Source organism: Cornus florida, unplaced genomic scaffold, assembly GCF_030987335.1.
Source record: "Cornus florida cultivar Cherokee Brave unplaced genomic scaffold, ASM3098733v1 CherokeeBrave_3.0.0_Hap2_Chr02, whole genome shotgun sequence".
In the NCBI taxonomy this organism is placed as follows: Eukaryota; Viridiplantae; Streptophyta; class Magnoliopsida; order Cornales; family Cornaceae; genus Cornus; species Cornus florida.
In genome coordinates this window covers 11,203,365-11,223,716 of record NW_026775572.1, presented here as the reverse complement: position 1 = coordinate 11,223,716, position 20,352 = coordinate 11,203,365, and the positions used below count along the sequence as shown (strand labels likewise).

Below are 20,352 nucleotides of genomic sequence, written 5' to 3'. Positions count from 1 at the left end.
AAAAGTCATTTCAGGGTGGATGAGATAGAGTTAGTTCTGAAGCTTGGATTGATTTGTTCACACCCTGTGGCAGCAATTAGGCCAAGCATGTCTCAAGTTCTGCAGTACTTGAACGGGCATGCTTCGATCCCTCAAAAGTTGGATTTCTCATTGGACAGAGGAGCATTTTGGAGGTACTTCAGAGTCGAAGGACTCTAAACCTTCGCCAACAATCACTGAATTGTTCATTTTTACTGGCTGCTGATTGTATTAAGAAAAATTCATACAAGCTGTTCTTTCAGATTAATAGTTAATTCCTGTAATTATGATTGTCATGTACGTTTGAGTAGAAGTTATACATGAATTTAATCAGGTCAAAGGAAGCATGTAGTACCTTGTGTAAGCCCGAAGCTGGACAGATGGTGCTAAAACATTATCGTTGAAATTACTATCTACAAGTAGAAGTTTGGAACTCCTGTTACCATGTCGCTTGGTGAAGCTGAAGAAAGCTATAAGTTAAGGGGAATATCTTCGAATTGCCATCAAGAGTATTAGTTATGCCCAATCAACAAGTAGTAATGGATCCGCAAAAGTTACACCGGCCTTCCTTGAGATTCGTAAAAATTAGACCTTAACTAGATTTTAAAATTTACACTAAACTCACTTGTCAAAAATTCCATCACACTTTCACAGGGCCTTAATGGATCTTCTAATGTGATATTTTGCCCCTTAATACTAAATTTGTTTTTCAGTTGGAAACTCAAATTTTGTGAAAGAACAGAGTTATCTCTGTCCTCACCACTCTTGAGGATATCTCTATTTTGTCGAGGCCTTTCACCGGTTTCTTCAAAGATCACATAGCAAGGTAACCCAGAAAAAATCACGTATCCACCTAATTATCATTGCGTGTGATGAACAGTCACTCTGTGACAGGCGATGTTTACAATGGAGGGGTACTTATCAAAAAAAAAGTTTATAGTGGTGGGGTGGAACATGGGACTAATGGCAGATGGTGGGTAGCGAATAATATGATGTTTGAAGGAGATGGGGTTTACAATGGAGAGGTGCATACAGACAAGAAACACGAGTACAACACGACAAAAATGTATTATTATATCTAATTCTATTCTTTCCAGTCTCACCGCAAATTCATTTTAAAATTTGCATTTTTGCCACACTCAGTTTATGCATATGTTGTTTCTTAATTGCCCAACAATTTGTGCCATTACGTATGGCTGGTCTAATAACGGTTCGATATAACTTCCCTTTCAATCTTAAGGAGATATGCCTATCATACAATATACTAAATGCACCCTTCCATTTAACCCTGCCTTGATTTTATGATTAACGTCATCTTCAATTTCTCATTCATCATGAATAATAATTGAACGTAAATAACAAAAATGTTCACTTTTTTGACATAGTTCACATTGAGGGTAAAATTAGGGGCCAAAGTTAACGTGGATAGAATTAGTAAAAAAAGATATGATAGGATAGGATGTGACTTGAATGAGACTATGGCTTTAGATAGAGAAAAATGAAAACATAGAATTTATGTACCCGGACCTAATTAATTGGGAAAACAAATCTGGCTGTTGATGTATATATGAAAAATATTGATTTTTGCTCATTTTATCGACAAATCATGAATGTAATAAAAAATTTGTTCATAAATAAAAAAGGCAGTGACATGACACAAATAACTCATTTCAGCAATAGCAATATAGCATTTAGAATATTCTAATCGTTTTTGCTATATTTTGCAGGCCAAAGATGACGAATAAGAAAAACCACAAAGAAGCAAATTCCAAGCAAAAAAAAATTATAAAAAAACAACGCACTAACAGTCACCAACAGCAATCCATCAACAGTCGCCAAGAATAAATTTCAAGGGAATAGAAAGTGAGAGAGCGAAAAACCTGGAGGAGCTCGCGGTGGAGGAGAGATAAGGTGGTGAAGGAGCTTCTTTTCGCTGGTGAAGGAGCTTGCGGTTGGTGGTGGAGGAAATCGCGGTAGGCGGTGGAGGGCGGCTAGGTCGTCAATTAGGTTTTAAATTTTATGTTATTTTCGTATTGATCCATAATATCTTTTGAAATTATATTTTGAGCCACATATACTCTCCCAGAGTTCCCATCTCCTCGTGTAAAAATAATAATAAATTATAAAGAAGTAAATAAAATCACGACACTACAATACAAACAAAATAAGAATTCTTTATGAAAAAGGAGAGAACACCCGAAAAATATACATGCAACAACCACCAATTCGTGAGCTGGATCGGTCATATCAGACTTTTAAAAAAAAGAAAAATTCTCGTTTGAATACTTGGTCTTTTAGATATTTTGTAGGCTTGACCACAAAGATTATACAAAATATTATTAAAACTATATAATAAAATAGAATAAAAAATAAATAAAAAACCCAATTCATTCGATTCTACCATTCGATTCTACCATCACCATGTCGGTTTCATATTTTGCCCTAATCTTTGCTTTCAAAAATTGTGAAAGAGAGTATTGATTAAATAGCTATTAGAGAAAAAAACTCGTTACAAACCTTGGAAGAAGTGTAAATCCCGAATCGATATTATTGTAAGTGTGAATCCCGAATCGATATTGTTGTGAGAATATATTCTGTTATTTAACTTTTATAATTTGTGAGAACTCATATATATATGTGTGTGTGTGTGTGTGTGTGTGTGTGTGTGTGTGTGTGTGTGTCAAATTTGTGTATTTAACTACCATATCTTCACACCATTGTCTTTCTCTATCCACGATTATTGAGCAGGCTTTTATCTTTTATTTTTTCCTTCAGTTTGCACGAAAAATCATCGAGTAGATTTATTATCTAAGTTTTACCTTTTAAGGAGTCTGAGGTGGCCAATTCGGTGATTATTTTCGAGATAAGATCCCATTGCTCAATCACTACTCATTTTTTATTGAGTAGGAAGTATGAACTATATTTCACCTATGTGAGTTGTTGGCTTTTAAATTGTTTGTAATTTCTACAAATTTCATCCATGACTCTAATTAACTACATTTACATAAAATTAAAGATTCTAAATAGTAAATGAACTATTTTAAGATTTTATTTTTTACATTGATTAAATTAAACAAAATAATTATATATACATTGATTAAATTATGCATTGAGAATTATTTGTTCAGGTTTAAAATGTCCACTTCACAGTCTTTGTTCAAATTATCGAAGTGTTGCAACTAGACTCTACTAGCTACTTTTGTTCTGTATGTTTCTTTCCTTATTTTTTCTGGGTATTGCATATTACCATTTATTCTTTCGATCAAAACAAGTGCTATTGGTTATTGAATTATCGAAGTTTATGTCTCCAAAAAATGACTTTTTGAAAATGCAAGCACTGTAATTTCATAATTTTTTGAAATACAATGTTTCTCGCTGGGGTATTTAGTCTTTTGCTTTGCAGAGGTGAATGATGTAGTAGCACTCAAGTCAAAGCTTTGGTAATTGATGGTTTCAAATTTAGTTGTGTTTTATACCACAAATTCATAATACTAATTAAATGAATTTCCAAATTCTTTTGCTATTAGAAACAAAAATTCCAATCTTGTTGTCCCACGCTTATTTATTGCACCAGATGATCTTCTCATGGTCATCAATGAAAACATCGTGGGGCACACCAATTCCTAATTAGCTTCAAGAAACTCATCAACTGGTAATGCATACCCTGGAGAGTGGCATCCCTGAAGCTGTTAATTCCCAGCATCTTGATATAATGACATGCCGTCGTAATTGACTTTGACACTTTGATTTTGAATTTGAGCATATCAATGACAACCATGTCGGCATAAACATTAAAAAGCATAAATTCAGTCAAATCCAATCCCGAATACTATTTTGCAAATGAAAATGATCGATCGCCGACATTGAAATAACGACTGAAAATAGTGTGTGGGATCCACCACCTCCCACCCACTCTCTTTTGGTATCCCAATATCGTCAATTATAAACGGCGAACCAAAAACACCACTCTTATCCTTAAAGATTGATTTATCACCAATCATATTAGGAGGTGATCACTCCGGGAAAGAGTTGTTTCCAGACTCTAGCCATGTTCTCTGAGATTCTAATATTAATACTGGTCTACAGTAGTAGTAGTATTCTTGGCTTAGCAGCCACTGAAGATCTTGGTTTCACCTACAATGGGTTCCAACGATCGGAGAATCTGACCCTGGACGGCTTGGCCAAGTTCATGCCCAATGGCCTCTTGCAGCTCACCAATTACACCGACCAACAAACGGCTCACGTCTTCTACCCTTACCCAATTAACTTCAAGAATTCATCAAACACTACTTTCTCCTTCTCCACCACTTTCGTCTTTGCCATCATCCCCAAGCATCCACTCGGGGGTGGTCACGGAATTGCTTTCGTGATCGCACCAACAAGAGGCCTCCCCGGTGCTCTTCCAAGCCAGTACCTTGGTCTTTTCAATAAGACCAACAATGGTAACTTCACTAATCGCATTGTCGCTGTAGAGCTCGATGCAATTCAGAACCTGGAGTTCAATGATACTAAAGACAACCATGTTGGGATTGACATTAATGGGTTGCATTCCAAAGTAGCCAAACAAGCAGGCTATTATGCTCCTAATAATGGTCTGTTCCAGAACTTGTCCCTTGTTAGTGGCCATCCGATGCAAGTCTGGGTGGTCTACGATGGTGTGGAGAAGCTCATGAACGTCACACTAGCTCCTGTTGATGTCCAGAAACCAAATACTCCACTTATGTCCTTTCACTATGATCTTTCGCCTGTAATCAATAAAAACATGTATGTTGGCTTCTCATCGTCCACTACCGCGGTCCTAACCTCCCATTATATATTAGGATGGAGCTTCAAGATGAATGGCCAGGCTCAAGAGCTAGACCTCTCTCAACTTCCTAAGCTTCCTCGAATTGGACCAAAGCAAACATCTCGAGTTTTGACAATTGGGTTGCCTGTGATTTGTGTAGTTTTAGTGTTAGCAGTGGTCTCAGGCACAGTTTACTATGTTAGAAGGAAGAGGAAGTATGCAGAAGTACTAGAAGATTGGGAGCTTGCCTATGGACCTCATAGATTCAAGTACAAAGATCTATATATTGCAACCAATGGGTTCCGAGACAAAGATTTGTTGGGAAGTGGAGGATTTGGAAGGGTCTATAAAGGTGTATTACCTACTTCTAAAATTGAAATAGCAGTGAAGAGGGTCTCTCATGAATCTAGACAGGGTATGAAGGAATTTGTAGCAGAAATTGTTAGTATTGGGAGGCTACGCCACCGCAACATAGTTCAACTCCTGGGCTATTGCAGGCGCAAAGGAGAGTTACTTTTGGTGTATGATTACATGCCCAATGGAAGTTTAGACAAATGCTTGTATGACCAACCGGAGTTCACCTTGAATTGGAGCCAGAGATTTCGAGTCATCAAAGGTGTAGCATCAGGGCTTGTCTATCTGCACGAAGAATGGGAACAAGTTGTGGTACACAGAGATATCAAGGCTAGCAATGTCCTGTTGGATGGAGAATTTAATGGGAGATTGGGAGATTTTGGCCTAGCAAGATTGTATCGGCATGGAACCGTTCCTCAAACAACCCGTGTGGTTGGAACTTTTGGATACCTTGCCCCGGAGCACACTAGGACAGGCAAGGCCACAGCGAGCTCTGATGTGTATGCTTTTGGGGCATTTTTGCTTGAGGTTGCTTGTGGAAGACGGCCAATAGAGTCGCGAGCACCAGATGAGTACCTAATTTTGGTTGAATGGGTGTTTGCTTGTTGGAGTGGAGGTGATATTCTTCGGGCAGTTGATCTAAATTTGGGTACCAACTATGTGGCAGAGGAAGTGGAATTAGTATTGAAGCTTGGGTTGCTGTGCTCTCATTCAAAGGCTGTGGCTAGGCCAACTACGCGTCAAGTTGTCCAATATTTGGAGGGTGACATTCCTCTGCCAGAGTTGACATCGCTTACTATAACTGCCACCGGACTAACTTTTGGTGAAGGCTTTTCACAGCCAGGCTCTGTTGCAGAATCACTTCTTTCTGGAGGCCGATAATAATTCTAGACCATTTGTTTCAGTTATCAACCTTTTTGTCACGAAATGATTCCTAAGACGCTTGGAGGATGGAAGACACGCATGCTGGTTGGCAAAGAGCAGAGTTTGACTGGGAATGGTTTCAGGGAAGGGGCGTGCAGGAACACAGGATGGTACCTCTTCAGAGTTCAGACAGGTCGACTCGGTTCAATTCGAGGTGCTTGTCGCTAGTCGTGGACTTGACTATGAAGAAGGGAGTTGGCCATCCCTGCACAAACTGATCGGGAGCTGGAGCCGTTCCCCTGACGAGGCCATGGCAGGCCGAAACCAGTCAGCATGTATCCTTAGGAAGGCAGGTCGTGGTGGCTGACCAGGGCGCTTGCGCGAGCTGAAGCAATGCCTTGGTGCCGCACAGGCCGTGCCGCTGCGCCAAATCTCTAGACCCGTGACATTATGGACAATTGACGTATTTGAGGGGTGCCCCCTTTTTTATTATTATTTTATTTATTTACGTTGGTGTACCCTTTCATGTCAATATTGGTGCATAAATCCCCGTCTAAATTCAAACTGTTGCAATTTTCAAGGGTATTACATAGTATGATTACTATTTCTCCCTCCCACTCTCTCCAAGAACAACCCCCATCTAAATTCAAACTGTTTCCAATTTTTATGCTCTGCTTGGGGTGGATCCACATTTTATGCATCATATATAAATAAAAAATAAAAAATAAATAAAAAAAAACTAATGTTAAAAGAGCACAAGAAGGAAGATCAACTATGATTATCTACAGTAATAATTAGTGGATACTAGTATGCAGTAAACAAAGTGGAGCAACCACTATTGACTAACATAACATATAATAAAAACAGTAGTACTGGTAAAAAGAAAATTGTGCATCCTTGTGATTTATTCATTTTTGGCAACTTCTTTGTCGTCTTTGAGTCCTAGGGGGAATTTACCGTCTTTAAACCCTTTTAATCACCCAAAAATCTAGATTTTTCAAAGTCCATCCAACACCTTGTCAACCATGGCATCAAGAAAACGAAAGGGAGACCCACACTTTAAAAACGAAATTGATTTATCACCAATCATCTTATATAATTACAAGACTCTCTCTTGCGATTTCAGAAATTACAAGGACCCTCCCTAGACTAACTTACACATACCTTCATTCCGTAACCGTTAATGCGAGTCAATGACAGATTTTGTTGATATCATGTCATAAATAAATTAAAACTCTTATTGCAATGAAAGATATTTTAAATCTTACAAAAAAAAAAAAAAAAAAAATTGAATTACCAAAATACCATCATCTCTTCCAGAAGCAACATTTTGGGTTCAACATTCCAAAAGCAACCTAGTTTTGGGACAAACAACTAAAAAAAGAAAAAAAAAAAAAAACAAATGAATAAAGAATGTTGAATTATGTTATGTTATTATTTGAAGCTATATATATATATGTATGTGTGTGTGTGTGTGTATAAAACTAAAAGTTGCTGTTCACAGGGTTTTCAATTGATGGGTATATATGTGTGTGTGTATCTGTGGCGTGTGGGGGGGGGGGGGGGGGGAATTAGTTATGTATGATAATTTATGGGAACTATTTTTATACATTTAATAGAATAGATACCAACTCTTCTATCTCTCTTCTATACATATATGTACAAAAACTTTAGGAGAATTTTCACAATGGCAATTACAGGCAAATGATGACCCCTGCGACAACCACACATAAACATCCAGGATCAACAAGACCCCGATGACCTTCGCTGCAAACCACACAATGAAGACCAATTTCAAGTCAAAATTATTAATTTTAAAAAATTTGGGTTTACAGAGACAATGGTACATTCCCATATATATATATATATATATATATATATATATATTGTAATTGCAGACTGAAAGAAGAAGATGCACTATGCAGATCAACCAAACTAAACGGATCAAAAATAAAATTCAAAGCTCACCGGACTGAACCGAACTTTGCCAGAATTCATGGTTATTAAAGCATTGTACCTTCGTACTTTACCTTCACCGGTGAATCCATTCACTGTTCACACACACACACACACAAAGATGGAGAAAAATATTCCATTGATAAAGATGGTTGTGGTGGCGGCGGTGGCGGAGCCCATGGTGGTTGGATGTACATTGCCATATATATCTATACACATACACACATATAATTGGGTAATTCAGTCATTTATCATAGAAATTTAAGGGCATTTAAGTAAATTAAATAGATTCGTTAGTGCATTTGACGGTGCGTAAGAGGTAAGAGGTCTGTGTAGGTTAATTTTATTTTCAGAGAATTTTTGTGTAATTTCTGAAACCATGGGGGTAGTCTCTGAAATTATGACAAACCAAGTCAGTGTAATTTACCCTATATTTATTGTGGTGACTTTGTAGACAGGTGTCCGGTCCGGTGGGCGGATGCAAGAGAAACTGACAGGCTACCACACTGAGCGAGCTACACGTATACAATCTCACATCGCCTGGGTGTATGTAGAAAGGGGAAGTGCTATATTTGTAGATTTTGTAAACTCTAATTGGTATGAGTCATTTTAGGGTAAACCTAAGAGCAAAACCATGCTAACTCGGGCCTAAAACAAACAATATCATCATACCATATGATGAAATGGGTTATTACAAATGATATCATAGCCTAACCCAGCTGAAAGTGTAGTCAACAAGGACGTTGGACCCCTAAGGGGGTATTGTGGCGACCTTGTGAACAGGTATGCCGTAAGCGGGTGCAAGAAGTACTGACAAGTTACCACACTAGATGAGTTACAGGTGTACAACTCACATTAAAATCGTGCGAGTTCGAACCCAAAATAGACAATATCATATCATATGGTGCACTGACAGACTACCACACTAGATGAATTATAGATGCACAATTCACATAAAAATCATGCAAGTTCAGGCTCAAAACGAATAATATCATATCATGTGATGGAGTGAGTCGTTATGATGATAATGATGATTAACGATCGGGATTTTAAGCCAAACAGTTGTTTCATTAACTTTTTCCGATAACAAGTCTTTAACAGTTTTTGGGTTCATTAACTTTTTTGGGGGCTGTGAACCAAGTGATAATTCCTAGTCAACATTTGTTTAAGGCTTCAACCCAGCCCATAGTAGCTACAACGTATCTCAGGTGACCATGTCAAGCAAGGACCTTTGGTTGGCTTAAAGGGGGACACAAACCGGAATTGTTAATATGTGTGTGGAGCCAATTTTATTGTATGGTGGACGCGGTGGGCCTAGCTCACCAAATATCTTATTTCCTTCTAGACTGGTCCACTCCCAGTGGCCAATAGGCAATATCTAACCACTGAAACCGTGAATCAAATATTTGAGATGATCAATCCTGGACCAGACTCTAGCCATGTGGTCCAAACTTGTAACAGTACTACTGTTGTGTCTTGGCTTAGCAGCCACTGAAGATCTTGGTTTCACCTACAATGATTTCCGATCGGACAATCTGAACCTCGACGGCGTAGCCAAGTTCACGCCCAATGGCCTCTTGGAGCTCACCAATAACACCGTACAACAAATGGGTCATGCCTTCTACCCTTACCCAATTAACTTCAAGAATTCATCAAACACTACTTTCTCCTTCTCCACCACTTTCGTCTTTGCCATCATCCCCAAATATCCAGACGTGAGTGGTCACGGTATTGCTTTCGTGATCGCACCAACAAGAGGCCTCCCCGGTGCTCTTCCAAGCACATACCTTGGCCTTTTCAACATGACCAACGAAGGCAACTCCACTAATCGTGTTGTTGCTGTAGAGCTCGATACAATTCAGAGCCCGGAGTTCAATGATATTGATAACAACCATGTTGGGATTGACATTTATGGGTTGAAATCCAAAGTAGCCAAGACAGCAGGCTATTATGCTCCTAATAATGGTCTTTTCCAGAACTTGTCCCTTATTAGTGGCCATCCGATGCAAGTCTGGGTGGTCTATGATGGTGTGGAGAAGCTCATGAATGTCACACTAGCTCCTGTTGATGTCCAGAAACCAAATATTTCACTTTTGTCCTTCTACTTCGATCTTTCGCCTGTAATCAGTGAAACCATGTACGTTGGCTTCTCTTCGTCCACTGGCTCGGTTCTAGCAACCCATTATATATTAGGATGGAGCTTCAAGATGAATGGCAAGGCTCAAGAGCTCAACCTCTCTCAACTTCCTAAGCTTCCTCGAATTGGACCAAAGCAAACATCTCGAGTTTTGACAATTGGGTTGCCTGTGATTTGTGTAGTTTTAGTGTTAGCAGTGGTCTGGGGCACAGTTTATTATGTTAGAAGGAAGATGAAGTATGCAGAAGTAGTAGAAGATTGGGAGCTTGACTATGGACCTCATAGATTCAAGTACAAAGATCTATATATTGCCACCAAAGGGTTTCGAGAGACAGAATTGTTGGGAACTGGAGGATTTGGAAGGGTCTACAGAGGTGTATTACCTACCTCTAAAATTGAAATAGCAGTGAAGGTGGTCTCTCATGAATCTAGACAAGGTATGAAGGAATTTGTTGCAGAAATTGTTAGTATTGGCAGGCTCCGCCATCGCAACGTAGTACAATTCTTGGGCTATTGCAGGCGCAAAGGAGAGTTGCTTTTGGTCTATGATTACATGCCCAATGGAAGTTTAGAGAAGTTCTTGTATGACCAACCAGAGTTCACCCTCAACTGGAGCCGGAGATTTCAAGTCATCAAAGGTGTAGCATCAGGGCTTTTCTATCTACACGAAGAATGGGAACAAGTTGTGGTTCACAGAGATATCAAGGCTAGTAATGTCCTGTTGGATGGAGAATTAAATGGGAGATTGGGGGATTTTGGCCTAGCAAGATTGTATCAACATGGAACTGCTCCTGAAACTACCCATGTGGTTGGAACATTTGGGTACCTTGCCCCGGAGCACACTAGGACCGGCAAGGCCACGCCAAGCACTGATGTGTATGCTTTTGGGGCATTTTTGCTTGAGGTTGCTTGTGGAAGACGGCCAATAGAGCCACAAGCACCAGCTGAGGATCTAATTTTGGTTGATTGGGTGTTTGCTTGCTGGAGTGGAGGTGATATTCTTCGGGCAGTTGATCCAAACTTGGATACCAACTATGTGCCAGAGGAAGTGGTGTTAGTGTTGAAACTTGGTTTGCTGTGCTCTCATTCAGAGCCTGTGGCTAGGCCAACTATGCGACAAGTTGTGCAGTATTTGAAGGGTGACATTCCTCTACCGGAGTTGTCATCTCTTGGTATAACTGCCACTGGCCTAACTTTTGGACACCGTGAAGGCTTCGATGAGTTTGCATCATCGTATCCAACTTCTATGGAGAACGCATTTTCACACTCATGCTCTGCTGCAGAATCACTTCTCTCTGGATAATGAGTACTAAACCATTTGTTTCTGTAATTATTCATAAGCGTTAGTGTACCTGCCATATCAGTATTGGTGCAATATAGAATAATGTAAATCACAATTCCACTGGTTTCTATTTTCAAGGGTCATTACATAATTTCGAATCCAAGTCTCGTACGGACAAACTCCATATCGTTTGGGAGAAATCTATATCAGTAAGATGTTCTTGCACACAGATTGATATTTCTCCCTTCCTCCCTCTCTAAAAAAACCCACCATCTAAATTAAAACCGTTTCCAATTTGTAAATTCTATTTTTGGGTGGATACACATTTTATACATCACATATATCGAGCTAATGTTAAAAGAGCACAGGAAGGCAGATGGATTATGATGATCTACACTAATGACATAAGGTGAGAGTCTTACAAACTAGGGGTAGAAAATTTTACTGAAAACTATTGTATAATATATATATATATATAAGAAAAAATTACTCCGTATAAGAGTAAGAAAGAAATAAAGAAAGATTGCCAATATGCTCACAAAATTAATGTATTAAATAAAAGTCAGTCCAAATTGCCTGCTCTCTAATTTCTAAACTTGATTAAAAATAAAAGTTAGTCCGAATTTCATTTGAAGTATTGTTAGTCCGAATTTCATTTAAAGTATTGTGGCATTCTTCACAAAGAACCACTATTTCTTTTTTTTTCTTTTTTTGGGTTAAGGGGGTGGTACATGTATTGGCATGAAAAGTAACCCAAAGCCACAAAGGCAACCACTTTCCATTGACAGGGATCACGGAACTTCATCCGCATGAGGGCATGAAATCAAGAACCCTAGTGATGGCACGTAAATAATCTAGTCCTGATTTCAAGTTTCATGGGGTAGCCATTGTTGCTCCTCAGCCAACTCTAAAAGGCCGGTGAAAAATCTTTATCTCAATTGTTCTAATGGAAGTGTCTGTCAAAGAGGTAAGATGTTTTCTGAAATAGCTTTGGTGGTGATTTGAGTTTTAAAATATTTGTTGGAACAGAATTCACCTCTTTAGCATTTTTTTATTCTGAGTCCATCCAAAATCTTGTCAACCAAGGCACCAAGAAAAAGAAAGGAAATTGGGGAAGGACAGACCTTGAATTCATAACAAGAATTACTTTAAGTTGACTTTCATTGATTTCAGAGAGTCTGAATTTCTTCCAGCTTAATCTTTTATAGTAATGCCTGTCTTGTTCATCTATTCTATATCATTATATGCACAACACAAAACAAGAAATTGCTCAGTTAGAAGTCATTTTTAGGATAATTAAGCAATCTCTCATAATTCTCTACGCACCTTTAGAGAAGAACAAATAGTTCTGAAGTAGAATAAATATTTTGATTCATGTTGTCCAAGGCTCATTTGTTGCTCTTTCTCCTTATCAAAGTGGTTTCCTCTTCTGATAATGGTTTCACATTTTACAAAAGCTTCAAACTAGTTGGAGAAGCAGAAATTGCACCTGATGGTCTCTTCAAGCACATCAATGAAACATCATGGGGAATAATCCACACTTTCTACTCCCTTCCGTTCGGCTTCAAGAATTCGTTAACTGGTAATGCTCTCTCTTTCTCCACTATGTTTGTATTTGAAATTGTCCCTGAAATTCAGGATCGCATAGGACTCGGAATGGGTTTTGTCATTGCTCCCTCCAAAGAGATCCCTGGAGCTGGAGATTCCCAACATCTTGGGTTAGTCAATCTTACAAATGATGGACAACCATCTAATCACATGGTCTCCATCAGGTTTGACACATCTAAAGAAAAAGAATTTGGGGATATCAATGATAACCATGTTGGGATTAATATTAACAGCATAAGATCAATCAAATCGGCTCCTGCAGGCTATTTTAAAAATGAAAATGGTGAATTTAAAAACCTCAGCCTTACAAGTGGGGAGCCAATACAAGCTTGGGTGGAATATGATGGTATTGTGAAACAACTTAATGTCACTTTGTCACCCATAAACATAAACAAACCAAATCTTCCACTATTGTCCTTGAAAATTGATCTATCACCAATCTTTTTAGACCAAATGTATGTGGGGTTTTCTTCATCTATTGTTGTAAATCAACAGTCTCATTATGTTCTGGGTTGGAGTTTTCAGTTGAATGGGAAAGCTGAGGAACTTGATCTTTCCAAACTTCGGTCTCTTTCACATGAAAAAAAATCCATAAAGACACAGATTACTCTGGCTATTGGATTGTCCTTAATGGGTATAATTTTGGCAACAACAATAATTTTTATCATTTTTTTCTGGTTGAAAAGAAAGGCAAAATACTCCGAAATACTGGAAGATTGGGAGGTTCAGTATGGGCCACACAGGTTTCAATACAAAGATCTATTTCTAGCCACCGAAGGTTTCAAAGATACAGAACTTCTTGGAAGAGGAGGTTTTGGTGAAGTCTATAAAGGCGCCCTACCAATGTCCAATGTTCAAATTGCTGTGAAGAGAATTTCACACAATGCAAGACAAGGAATGAAGGAATTTGTTGCAGAAATTGCCACCATTGGGAGAGTGCGGCACCCCAATTTGGTAAGACTGCTTGGTTATTGTCGACGAAAATGTGAGCTCTATTTGATCTATGATTTGATGACAAATACTAGTCTCGACAAATTTATCTTTAATGAGACAAATGCCATGCTTAAATGGAATCAAAGATTTAAAATCATCAAAGACATAGCTTCAGGACTTGCTTACTTGCACGAAGAATGGGTGGAAGTTATTGTTCACAGAGATATCAAGGCAAGCAATGTGCTACTGGATGATGAACTAAATGGAAAATTGGGCGAATTTGGACTGGCAAGGTGTAACAATCATGGAAAGGATCCTCAAACAACTCACTTAGCTGGCACATTGGGCTACATTGCTCCTGAACTTGCAAGAAATGGCAAGGCAACAACAAGCAGCGATGTTTTCGCATTTGGCGCATTTTGCTTGGAGGTTGCTTGTGGTAGGAGACCAGTGGAGCATCGAGCACCATATGAAGAGGTAATTCTGGTGGACTGGGTATTGGAATGTTGGAGAAATGGGGAAATTTTGAAAGTGGCAGATTCCAAACTGAAAGGTGATTTCAAGGTGGATGAGTTAGAATTAATTCTGAAGCTTGGACTGCTTTGTTCACACCCTGCGGCAGCAATTAGGCCAAGCATGTCTCAAGTTCTGCAGTACTTGAACGGCCATGCTTTGATTCCTGAAAAGTTGGATTCTCATTGGACAGAGGATCATTTTGGAGGTACTTCCCAGTCAAATGACTCTAAACCTTCATTAACGATCACTGAATTGTTCATTGTTACTGGCCGTTGATTGTATAAAAGAAATTTCTTAGAAGCTGTACTTTGTAGATAAATAGTTAAATCCTGATGATCATCTATGTTTGAGGAGTATAATTTATATATGAATTTAACCAGGTCAAAGGAAGCATTTAGTATCGCGTGCCAGCCCAAAGCTGGACAGCTGGTGTTAAAACATTTTATTTTTCTAGTATCAAATAAAGTGTATACATCGTTGTTGTGTTCCTGGGAGTTATGACCCATTACTTAGCACTTCAATTCATTGAAAATTTTCGGTGTGATAAGTCACGATTGGCTCAGTACAATCAGCAACTAAGGTCTCGTAGGATAGTATTTATTCTATTAAACATTCAGATTGGTTCAATGCAACATGCATTTAGTTATATAGATATTTATCACATAGGTGGCTGATGTAATGCATCAGCAAATCAGGCCTTGTAGATGGATTGATGATCGGCATTAGGTATCTGAAACTTCAGCTAGTTTGTCCAGTAATCCATTGTCAAATTTAGTTAATTAAATTTAGCTTCAGTTTTCTGAAGCATAATCTTTCTTGAAATTGCTATCTACAAGTAGAAGTTTGGAACTCCTGTTACCACCGGTCAGTTTGCTGTCGCTTGGTGAAGCTGAAGAAAGCTATAAATGTTAAGGGGAATCTTTCCAAATTGGCATGAGGAGTATTAGTTAAGCCCAAACAGCAAGTAGTAATCCGATTAATAGCCTCAACAGAATATTTAAAATATAAGGTAAAATTACACCGACCTTCCTTGAGATTCGTAAAAATTAGACCTTATCTAGATTTTCAAAAATTACACGAAACTCTGTCAAAAATTCCATCACACTTTCACAGTGCCTTAATGGATACTATGATGTGATATTTTGCACCCTAATTTGTTTTTCAATTGGAAACTCAAATTCTGTGAAAGAACGGATTATTTTCTATTCTCTCCTCTCTTTTTAAACTGTCATGTTCTCCAAAAACCCTCTCTTGTCAAAACCCCCTAATTCCACCACTACACGTGATTCTCCCAACACTTAATCTCTCTGTCATTATTTGCCATTAGAGAAGCAATTTCAGATTTATCCATAAAAAGATGTCTCCATTTTGTCGAGGCTTTCCACTGGTTTCTTCAAAGACCAAAGTGGAGAGGTGCATATCCCCTATAGATACGGACACGGAACACAAGTACAACACGATAAAAACTAAAAATAAATTATATAATGTATTATTGTATCTAATTCTATCCTTTCTAGTCTTGGCAAATTCATCTCAATATTCGCATTACTTACTTATAAAATAAAAATAAAAATAAAAAAATCTCAATATTCGCATTACAGCCACACTCACTTTATTTCTTAGTTGCCCAACATTTTGTACCATAAAGTATGGCTGTCTAATGGCGGTTCGATAGAACTTCCTTTTCATTTGTAAGGGGATATGCCTATCACACAATATACTAGATGCATATTATTACATATAATTCTATCCTCTCTAGTCTTACCGCAAATTCATCTCAACATTCACATTTCCACCACACTCACTTTATGCATATGTTGTTTCCTAGTTGCCCAACATTTTGTGTCAAAGTATGGCTGGTCTACTAGCGGTTCGATAGAATTTCTCTTTCAATCATAAGGGAATACACCTATCACACAATATACTAAATGCACTCATCTATTTAACCCATCCTACCTTGATTCTGCAATTAACGTCATCTCCAATTTCTCCTTCATTATGAATAATTGAACCTAAATAACGAAAATGTTCACTTTTTTGACATAGTCCACTGTGAGGTAATGCTAGGGAAAGAGGAAGGCCAAAGTTAATGTGGGAGTTACTAAAGAAGTATATGATGGCATATTGGCATGTGGTTTGATTCAATCTATAGCCTAAGATACAGTGGGATGAAAACATAGAATTCATGCCAAAACATAGAATTCATGCAGCGGATCCTAAGTAGTTGGAAAAATGGCTGCTTTTTGTTATTGTATATATGGAAAAAATGAATTTTGCTTATTTTATCCATAAATCATGAATGTAATCATTAATTTGTTCATAAATAAAAAAGCAACTACATGACACAAATAACTCATTTCATGATTTACGTAAGTAGAATCGAAATCGTAGAATTCATTTCCTTCAAAATTCAAATAGCAATATAGCATTTAGAATATTCTAATCGTTTTTTCAGGTCAACAATGACAAAAAAGATAAATCACGAAGAAAATTGCAAAAGCAAATTCCAAGCAAAAACAATCGCCATAAAGCAATGCACTAACAGTCGCCAACAGCAATGTATCAACAGTCCCCAAGAAAAAATCCCAAGGGAATAGAAAGTGAGAGAGCGAAAAACCTGGAGGAGCTCGCGGTGGAGGAGAGATAATGGTTGAAGGAGCTTCTTCCCGCTAATGGAGGAGCTTGCGGTAGGGGTGGAGGTCGGCTAGGTTAGATCGTGATTTAAATTTTAAATTGTATGTTACTTTTGTATTGACATAATATCTTTTAAAATTATATTATGTACCGCGTGTTCTCCCGTGTGTAAAAATAAAAAAATTCACCACAAGACATGCCAAAAGCTCTCATATAGCTTCCTTCCTAAAGTCCATTAATACATAATTTTCCATTTATTTTTTTGTTTCGTAGGTAAGTTGGTGTAATACTAACACTCAAGTCTAAGGTTTAAGTTGTATAGCAATACTTGTTTGCTATATTAGTACCACTAATTAGTACCACTAATACGTGTTTTAACACTTCTATTATAAACTTGAGTGCAAACTGAGTTGTGCAAATGCTAGTCACAATAGAATAGTATCTTCTGACTAGGTCTCAATTATATTTATACCTGTTTTGATCAATTTCTTTTCTTTTCTTTTTTTCCAAAATTAAAGCAATTTTCATATATGAATAAAATGTACAAATGGTGGGCTTTTGGCCCAAAAGAAACCAACCCATAAGGTTGCAATACAAGCCCAGCCGTCGAACAATCCTAAACACAATATAACAAAACACAAGCTAACTACCGTTAACTGCAAAAAGCCGTTTATGGAGGTTGCAATCAATCCGGTGGTAACGCAGCAGCGGCTACGCCGCCTGAAATTAGTCCGGCGGGCGTGGAGGTGGTCTGCAGCGAGAAGGGGACATTCCTTGAGATAACCAAGCTTCAGAATTGCTACAATTGTGGAGGAGATCTTGGCGCATACCACCCTTTGTGAAGACTTCTAGCCTCTGAAGATTTGAGCTTTCCTTTCTTCCCAGGTATGAAACACCAAAGAAGATAGACATAGTTTCTGATGTATATTGATAGGAGTATTTGTTTTCTATTGATTACTCATCCACAGAATAAGAGTATCCCAATTATCAATTGATGTTTGAATGTTACTTTTGTCTTTAATAAAATGCCATAAAGGGAATATGTAAGGGCAATTAAAAAATAGGTGGGTATGGGATTCAGTTGAAATGTTGCACAGAGGGCAAATGTTATGGTGTATATATAGCTATTGATTTACTGTCAAGGGTAGGTAGTTTGGATTGAGCAGCTAGCCAAAGATTGAATTTCATTCTAGGGATGGTTGGAGAGTGCCAAACCAGATTGTGCCATGGAATAGTGGGGAACTCACCTGAAAAGTATACAACTGTGTGTTTGAAGGAGTAGAGGCCTGAAGGTGAGATTGTCCACCTTTTAGTGTCACTTCTGGATACATATGGAGCAGGTAGGTTGAGTAATTTCGGTATGTTGTTGGTTATGGAAAGAGGGAAATCCCAATTGTTGTTGATAATGAAAGAATCCACTTTTGTAGTGTGATGTTTCCGATTTTTCAGCATTTTTCATTTTTTCTGGAATTTCGTTGATGCAAGGGTATTTCTGTCTTTTCACGTTTTGCGTACGGAATTCTAGTTGAGTCCACTTGCATTTCATACATTTTATTTTATGTGTTTTATATAGTATTTATGAGGTGGTGCACTTACATGTGTGTATGGTGTGGAAATTTAAACAAAAAGAAAAAGAGAAAAGAAAAGATAAATGGGGGGCCCACCACTATTGTTTAAGTGGTCTAGAGACCACATTTCCATTCCTATTTTCTCTCTCCCCGCTGGTTTTCTTCCTCTCCTTCATTTCTTCTTCATTTTTCTTTTTTTTTGATTTTCAAACTTCAAATCTTGATCCCATCTTCAATACTTGGAATTTTGGGGTGCCGTTTGAGGCAAAATGGAGAGCACGACGAGCTCTACGCGTGGATAGCAACAATTTCAGATTTGGTGCTCTCTTTGGATTTCGAATTTGGAGACCCATTTTAAGGGTTTTGCATCAAACTTGAGGTAGGGGTTCTTAATTCATGTTATCTTGCTCTTTAGTGAATTATATCTCCTAAAATGTTACAAGCATGTTTTATTTGAATGTTAACTATTTTAAAGATCTTCTAAGTGTTGTTTAGAAAATACATGATTATGTATATGAGTTGTTTGGTGTGAAAAACATGCTTAAATGTTGTTTGGTTATGTGTAATGTGTTGATAAATTACTTGAGATGATGAAAATGGAATATGCTTAATTGTGTAGTGTAATTTCTCTAAATTCTATGACATTGCAAGCATGGGACATATACATGTGCATATCATTAGGTTTTCATGAAGAAAATTGTTTTGAAATGAAAATGGGAATTTTGGGGAAAGTGTTTTGATGAATTGGTTTTATGAAAACCCGGTGGCCGCGGGGGTACTAAAGGGCCAGATGGTTAATATAGCCCAGAGGGAATTAGGGAGATTGCCCTAGCGTGGTTGAGCTAGCTGGGCCCAAAAAGACCCCCATTGGTACCAAGGGTCAGGGATACTAACCAATCCTTCTCTTGTGTCGCTGCGGGGTCATCAAAGGGTGGGTTATGTTAACCGTTTAAAAGTGATGGTTTTAGAATGAAAATGGGGAGCGATATTGGCATGCATTGCATTTCATTGCATTGCATTGGTTATATTGAATTTGTTATTATGTTGTGTATTCCCAACATGATATAACCCCCTTTCCCATTGCTCTATTCTTTGTATGGATTCACGGGGACACAAAAGGCGTGTCTTAAGTGCTACCTACTGAGCGATTCGCTCACCCCAATATATTTAACATTTTTCAGGTCATGGCAAAGAAACAGCAGATGAAAATCCACCACTAAATTAAAGGAACTTGGAAAGCATTTTGGATATAATTTTGTAAAGCTTGAGCTTGTTTTGTGTAGTATATGTAAGAAGATGTATTAAGTGTGATACCCCTCGGATCCGAGACACGGGTTTATCAGGCCCAGGCCCAAACCCGAGGGAATATCAAACAATTAATATTCCATAATGAACACAGAATACAAAATAAATTAAGAAATGAAATTAAAGCTAGAAGGAACTAAAAATAGAATCCGCAAAATATTATAATTATTAAAATCCATCAAACCCAAACTCCAAAACTCCATCAGTTTACAACTTAGGAATCCATCTCTAGTGGACCCCTATTAAACATCCAAACGGAAGATAGAACAACTGTAATAAAAGTCCAGAAATAAAACTATAGAGAGAGCCCTACATCATCGGAAGAGTGAATAGAGACCTCTGCTCAGCACGAACACGTCTAAGCCTGGAACTATCGTGTACCTGAAAAAAA

The 20,352-nt window shown here is 38.0% G+C and overlaps 3 protein-coding genes across 3 annotated transcripts; all 3 read left to right on the top strand.

Moving 5' to 3' along the window:
- The first annotated feature begins 3,948 nt into the window (after nucleotides 1–3,948).
- Nucleotides 3,949–6,607, top strand: LOC132293581 (L-type lectin-domain containing receptor kinase IV.1-like). Its single transcript, XM_059791118.1, has one exon. It carries the CDS (start codon nucleotides 4,067–4,069, stop codon nucleotides 6,038–6,040), a length of 1,974 nt encoding a protein of 657 aa, XP_059647101.1. The 5' UTR covers nucleotides 3,949–4,066; the 3' UTR covers nucleotides 6,041–6,607.
- Nucleotides 6,608–9,373: 2,766 nt separating this feature from the next.
- LOC132293578 (L-type lectin-domain containing receptor kinase IV.1-like) lies at nucleotides 9,374–11,555 on the top strand. Its single transcript, XM_059791113.1, has one exon. The coding sequence runs from the start codon at nucleotides 9,418–9,420 to the stop codon at nucleotides 11,416–11,418; it is 2,001 nt and encodes a 666-aa protein (XP_059647096.1). The 5' UTR covers nucleotides 9,374–9,417; the 3' UTR covers nucleotides 11,419–11,555.
- Nucleotides 11,556–12,645: 1,090 nt separating this feature from the next.
- LOC132293579 (L-type lectin-domain containing receptor kinase V.9-like) lies at nucleotides 12,646–14,800 on the top strand. Its single transcript, XM_059791114.1, has one exon. The coding sequence runs from the start codon at nucleotides 12,772–12,774 to the stop codon at nucleotides 14,728–14,730; it is 1,959 nt and encodes a 652-aa protein (XP_059647097.1). The 5' UTR covers nucleotides 12,646–12,771; the 3' UTR covers nucleotides 14,731–14,800.
- Nucleotides 14,801–20,352: the final 5,552 nt, after the last annotated feature.